Source organism: Tupaia chinensis, unplaced genomic scaffold (genome assembly GCF_000334495.1).
Source record: "Tupaia chinensis unplaced genomic scaffold, TupChi_1.0 Scaffold000039_1, whole genome shotgun sequence".
Taxonomy (NCBI): domain Eukaryota; kingdom Metazoa; phylum Chordata; class Mammalia; order Scandentia; family Tupaiidae; genus Tupaia; species Tupaia belangeri.
This window is the reverse complement of record NW_006159494.1, coordinates 1,865,785-1,872,746: the sequence shown is the minus strand read 5'-3', so window position 1 is coordinate 1,872,746 and position 6,962 is coordinate 1,865,785. Positions and strand designations below refer to the sequence as shown.

The 6,962-nt window shown below is 48.2% G+C and overlaps 1 protein-coding gene across 1 annotated transcript in view; it reads right to left on the bottom strand.

Annotated features, from left to right (window-relative positions):
* Positions 1-713: 713 nt before the first annotated feature.
* The window catches only part of SLC25A37 (solute carrier family 25 member 37), a gene marked incomplete at its 5' end in the record, with an annotated part of 55,462 nt that continues 49,213 nt past the window's right edge, over positions 714-6,962 (bottom strand). Inside the window, 1 exon segment of the mRNA XM_014588933.1 lies at positions 714-1,823. Within this exon segment, the coding sequence (XP_014444419.1) occupies positions 1,303-1,823 (521 nt within the window).

Sequence of the window (6,962 nt, the reverse complement as noted above, 5' to 3'; positions counted from 1 at the left end):
CAGCGGAGGGGTCTGGCTTGACCACTGAGCAGTGAGAGGCTGACAGGAATTAAGGGTTAGGACAGGGCAGGGGGGTAGACAAATGCCAGATATAGGCTTGCTGTGTTTTTAAAAACAGGAACTTAGGAAGAGAGTCAGTCAAGGTATACATAGGCCAAGTTACCTTAAGTGCCTGAGTTGAAAGGCTGATGCAGAAGTCAGTCCTGGGATAAAAGCAGAATTTGTCCTAACGGTCTGCCCCACAGGTAGACCAATACTGGCACACCCAGGGCTTCTAAGTGCTGAGCCAGCCAGACGTACATTCACTCAACAAGGGGAAGAAAGGTCTCAGGAGGTTTAAGACTTAGTCGCCCTAATTCTAGTGGGGCCCACTACCCTAGGGCATGCGCTGTCTCGCATCCACAATGTGTCACGTGTGTACACAACACAAGCCCGAGTGTCAGAACCTGATCTTTGTTCCTGGAGTTTTTAGGAAAGACAAAGGGTAAAGGCACATAAAGGCGACTGATTGGATTAAAAAAAAATAATTTAAAGGGAAAAAAAAAAGGTAACTGCAAGTCCTATATCATTATTTCACTTTTTTAAAAAAACGTACCTTTATCCCCCATGAAAAGAGAAATTCAAAATATAAACTTAACATTTATTAGTTTACATTCAAGTGACACTTCCATCTGAGAGGCTAGACACAATGTTAGGCCACGTTCATAGATGTACTACTTTGGTGTGTTTTTCACTTAAACCTGACAGTTTTTAGCTTTAAACCTGATGGAAGGAGTCAGCCCTCTTATTTTTAAAAAACAGCTCAACAGTCCCCGCTGTAATACTATGTGTCGACACGCACAATTACACACTCGGGTTCAAAAACTCCTACGTAGAAAAATAAAGGATAAACATTATCCATCTATTTTATACTGTGAAATGGAACTGTTATATACATAAAATTGTTTGCTTTAATGTCCTCCGTCACTGCTTGCTTCCCTCCTGTGGGATCTAAGGATCTAGGGAGGAGGCCACCACAGTGAAGCAGAGAAGCTACATTCCTCTCAGGGAAGGAAGAGAAAAAGCAATTTCTCATTCCCCTCCCAGGGTCCTTCCCATCTACCACCACCTCGATGTCCCCGCGGACGGCCTTCTGGGGAGAGGCTATCCTGTCCTCCCCTCTTCCGAAAGCATCAGGGAGCGGACGGCCCACTGAGAGCACCCTGCAGACGATAACCCGGGCACGTGGGCAAGGGGACAGAGGCACGCAGGGAAAGCCTGGGAGAATAAAGGCTCCTGGAAGCGCTCCCACAGCCTGTTCCTTTAGTATGGGGTTCGACTCTCCAGCTGGCGCTTTGTGAGGAAGTACTTGAAGAACTCATAGACGGACCAGGAAATGGCCGTGGAGGGGATCTGGTAGATGACTCGTGCCTGGATGCCCTTGAAGTAGCCGGACAGGCCGTTGAGCTGGTACACCGTCCGGAAAGCATTGGCCATGCCCGACAGCCGGCCGCTGATGTTGGCCAGCGAGAGTGCCATGTTCTCTTGCGTGTTGAGAAGGGTCTTACAGACGTCCAAGGGGGTGGTGGCGGCCGCAGCGAGGGCCCCGGCCCCCCCGCCACAGATGATGTGGGACTGCGGGTTGTAGCCCCGGTGAGGGTTGACCTGCTCCTGCAGGAACTCGTAGGTGATGAAGTGGACGGACTGGAAGGGAATGTTCATGGTCAGCTGCGTGGTGTAACTCCGGTAGAAGGCCCCCAACCCCTCGGTCCTCCACACTGTCCGGATGCAGCTGAGGGCTGACCGGTGCTGCGAGTTGTACATCTGCAAGCGCTGCTTCACAACTGCTGGGGCGCCGGGTAGGCCAGACGGGCAGCCAGTGGGCAGTGGTTGGTTTGGCCCCACCCCAGGTCGCAGTGACATGGGAAGCCAAGCCATAAAGAGAAACAGGCACGTTAGACACGCTGGCAACGGGCCCCAAAGAGCGAGCACACACACAGCCCCAGCCGGAGAAGCCACGGAGGGCCTGCTCCAGGTGTCACCAGCTAAAATTCCCTCTCTCCAGGACTCACTGGAGGAGCCCAGGAAGGTGACATCCCCCTCTATTTCTCCAGCCTAGATCTCGCTTATGGTGGCCTCGAACCAGGCCGCAACTTCAGGCTGTATCAGTGGATCTGACCTCCACATCCTGGCTGCCCCTGGCACTAACCTTCCATACCCACCACAAATCCGAATCCTGCCCCCCATAGCCTTCCGCCCTCCTCCATGCCCAACACATCTAGTCAGTGCGTGTCCTTTTTCTCAGAGGTCTGACTTTCACTTCCATATCATGGCACAGTTGGAACAGACACCAGAATTGGGTCTGTCCACAATAGCAACCTCCATTGAAGACTCCGGCTTTGTCAGTACAAAAGTAACTGGTGAGGCCTAGGATAAGAAGCAAATGGAGCTAACCGGGGACCCTTAGGCTTAGCGTTTTAATGGTCCTCACACAAGGCCCAATGAATACACCAGATACGCTTTTCTTTACTTTAAAAACGTTATCAAGACCTTCAGGCAGTAATGATGACAAGGAAAGGGGGAAAGAGGGGTTGGGCCTCACTTTTTTCTCCTTTAAAAAATACGAATAGGGGATGGCAGAGCAATGACATCGCTGGTCTTCCATATCACTGACAGGGTTCAAGTCCCAGACCTGGTGGCTTGAAAATCATGTGGGCGCATGTACATGCATGCCCAAGATCCCAGGAGGAGAATGGACAAGAGACTGCAGTGCGGTCATCCCCCCGGGGGATGATTTCTTGATTTCCCTCTCACTGTCTCTCTCTCTCTCTCTCTCCCTTTCTTTCTGGTGAGTACACACACTCTAAGGCAAAAATCTTTCAAATAAATATATGAACAAGGGGCCAGCAGGTAGCATAGTGGTTAAGATGCTGGACTCCCACACGGCTGACAGTGGTTTGAGTCCTAGACCCAGCAGGCATGTGTGCATGAGTACCCAAAATCTCGTGAATGGAGAAGAAATTGCACAGCTATTTCCCCTAGGGTGGAAGGTAATTTCTCACTTTCTCTCTCTCTCTCTCTCTCTCTGTCTCTTTGGTGACCACATGTGCCCAATAGCAAATAAATAAATAAAACCCTTGCTTGACTAACATGGGAAAACTAATCACTAACTAGATCCCTGTATGAATCGACTTAAACAAACAAACAAACAAACAGAAGCCCAGATAGAAAATATGTAAGTGTGGGACCAGCTGATGGCATAATAGTCACATTGCTGGACTCCCACATAGTCAACTGTGGTTCGAGTCCTGGACTAGTGGCTTGAAACTCACTCTGTGCACATATGTGTGCATGCCCAAGATCCTAAGAGGAGAATGGAGGAGAAGGGATTGCAGTGTGGCCATCCCCCCCTGGGGGGTGATTTCTCACTTTCTGTCTCTCTGTTTCTCTCTGTCTCACTGGTAAGCGCATGCACCCCATAGCAAAAGATCTCTCTAAAATAAAAACAAAACCAGTGTATCTACTGGATTGTTGGAAAAGTCATAATGCAGTTTTCTACGCATGCACCATGACTTTTCTGACAACTCAATATTTGGGGATTTTTAAGTTTTTCACTGAATTACTTCCTAGAAGGGTGGAGGGGTTTCCTTTCCCTCTCCCGCCTACCTAAGAACAAACACCTCTTTCCTGGCCCCAAAGCACTGTTTAAACACATTCATTATAGGACGAGCCAAGAGGATCCGTGAAGACAGGAATGTTTACTATAAAGATTATTTTTCTCTTGAGAAAAATAATGTGTATAGGATAAAACAGAACATAGACTGCCTTTCTTCGCCTTTCTTCCCCTGTTTTTGTGCTAGAGGGCACATATGCTCTCCAGAGACAGAGAAATAGAGAGAAAAAGAGAGATAAGAAAGCACCTTCCCATGGGGACTGCTCAAACCACAATCCCTTCCCCTCCATTTTCTCCATCCTGTTGGGATTTTAGGCATGCATGAGCATGTTTCTCAAGCTGCCGGATCCAGAACTCGAACTGCACAGTTGGCTATGAGACCTGGCTGACTTAACCACCAGGCCACACAGCCAACCCACGAGCTCTCTACTTTCTAATTGAAAAGTGACGACGCCGGGGATTCTTCAGCGGGTCTCATGCTGCATTGGAGAAGGAAACCCAAGTGAATGGAGCAGAGCGCCTTTCTTTACCTGTACATCTGGTAAACCTCGGCCTCCTCCCAAGATAAAGACTCCCTCCCCACCTCTCGATCTGATCTGTCCCCTCCCAGAAGGTCCAAACAAGTCTCCTATCTGCTAGGGCATAGGAGTTAACAGAGGGCAAACAAGAAATGTTAACCTTAAAAAAGAAATGCAGACTAACTTGCAACACGAGAGTTAAAACGTTGAAACTTTTCCCTGCAATTCTCCCTTTTGTCAAGGGACCATTTTCAGATGGGGGAGAGAGGTGGAGAGAGAGCCCCATCTCACCTAAGGGCCTCACCAGATGGAGAATGACCCAGCTGAAGGCATGCCTAGTACCAAGTCCTAATCTCAGGATGCCACGATATTTTTAAAACAGAGCCCAAGTCTACACAGCTGAGGTTTATGATACACTAAAAATTAAAATCACCATCATCATCACAATGCGAGGAAAGACAGCTAAAACAAAAGGGCCAAATGCTCACTTCTGAGACAGTGATGGTTCCAGAGTTTCAAAATCTTCTCTCTACGTTGCCTTATGTTTAAAATTTTCCATTCTCATTTCACATCTTTCTTTAAAAAAGCAAACTGAACACCAGCCCTGAATAACTGACCTCTGATGGGTACTTCCTCAATCTGCCCAGAGTTGCTAGAGGCTAACAAGCCCCCAGCGTGTGTGCATGTGTGTGTACACGTGTGTGCGTGTGTGTACACGTACCTGCTCATGCAAGTTTCAGGGTAGAGCATAAGTATGCGAAAGAATCACCAGGAGAGGCTGTTAAAACAGATTCCTGGTTTGACCCCGGAGACTCTAATTCACTAGCGGGAGGGGGGGGTGTAGAGTCTGAGAATTAGGACTTTTTTTTTTAAGAGGTTTTTGCTGTAGGGTGTGTGTGCTTGCTGGAGAGACAGAAAGTGAGAAGTCACCCCCTGGGGGGATGAACATGCAGCAATCCCTTCTCCATTCTTCTCTCAGTATTTTGGGCACACACACATGCCCAATGTGACTTTTAAGCCACTGGGTCCAGGACTCAAATCATGGCCGACTACATGGGAGTCCAGCAACGTAACCATCACGCCACCTGCTGGTCCTGAATATTAGACTTTCTAACACTTCCCAGAAGACACCAGTGCAGTTAGTCCGTGGACTATAAGTTGAGCAGCTCTGTTTGCAAGAACAGAGATACTATAAAGCTCAAAAGCTCACGTCCCTTCCTGAAGTCTACAAAACTGTAATAAAGAATTCAATTGTCCTGTATGCTCTGACTGAGAGCCAGGAGACCCCTTGTCACCTTCCATCACATCCCCTTCTCCCCCACCACCTCTTTTCCTGCCCTTTTGCAAGTCCCCTACTGCCCCTCCCTGGGACCATGAAACATTACCTTCTGCTGGATTCATTACCGCATCGTGGAGCAGGGTGGCCATACTCCCAGCTATCCCTGCAAAACAAACTCCAGAAAATTACCCTCTGGAACCAGGTGTTCTGAGGAAGTTCCTGGAACCTAAAGTCAGAGGGAACGCTAGGCCTAGCTTTCTGAAAAGCAAAACTCATCCCCTGATCCATCCAGGTGAGTGCCACCTCTTAAAACCCTCCTGTGATCATGGGTACTGGAGAACAAGGAGGAAGACTAACAGAGACGTAGTTCCTCCCACAGGAATCCTGCAGAAAGCTTCCTCGTTTTCTTTCTAGTCCTCCCTGGGAAAAGGCTAGACTTAGGAACATCAGATGATATCTAGAAAACACACTTGGTTTTTCCCACTGTTTAGATTTTAATGCTCTCTCATCCCTTGCTTTTATTTACAGATTAACTCACTCTGCCCTTAAGCCAAGGCAATCAAAGGAGATAATTTCATGTATGCAGCTGAGGGGGGGAGGGGAGCCAGAAAAGAAATCCTCAAGAAAATTCCTTAGTTAACATCCAGGCAGATACAACAAATCGGGCAACCAGAAGAGGAGGCCAGGAAGAGCTCCTCCCGTAGCTTTCCAGGATAACTGCAAAGCTCAGCCTCCTCTCAGGCAGGAATGAATGACCCCCATCCAAAGTTCTCACAAGGCCTGGCTTCAAGAACCAGGAACTTCAAACGCCTGAATCGGACCTGAAATTTTGCTTTTGACTTCACATTTCTTCCCTCTGTCGTGACACTATCTGGTAATTAAGATTACCACTGGAAGGTGGGAGGAATAAGAAATTCCAGGACCAGCTTCTGAAAGGCTTATACTCTCCCCCTTCTGCTGTATACATTCTCAGAAGTACTCCCAGAGAGGTCACAGCGCACCCATAGCACACACCACTATATCCCAGGAAGTGTGCTGAGCGGAAATCAGTGTACACTGGGTTTTCTCAAACCCCCTTTAAGAAGCTAAACCATTATGTAAAGCATGCTCAGCAAAACGAGGGCCCCCATGTCATGGATTGAGAGAGAGCACCAGGGCATGGCTCTTCAGGATAGTCTCAATACATGAAACTAATGGCCAATTTTTAAAAAGGGGAATAAGGGACCAGCAGATGGTGTAATGGTTATGTCTCTGGACTCCCATGTAGACAACCATGGTTTAAGTCTCAGACCTGGCGGTTGGAAACTCACACCAGGTGCATGTGCATGCATGCCCAAAATCCTGAGAGGAGACTAGAGGAGAAGGGACTGCAGTATGGCCATGCCCTGCAGGGGAGAGGGGAGTCGTCTCACTTTCTATCTCTCTGTCTCTGTGTCTCCTGTAAGTATAAGCACCCTACAGCAAAAACTTCTCTCTAAAAAAAAAGGGGGGGGGGGACATCCCTTTGAAAACC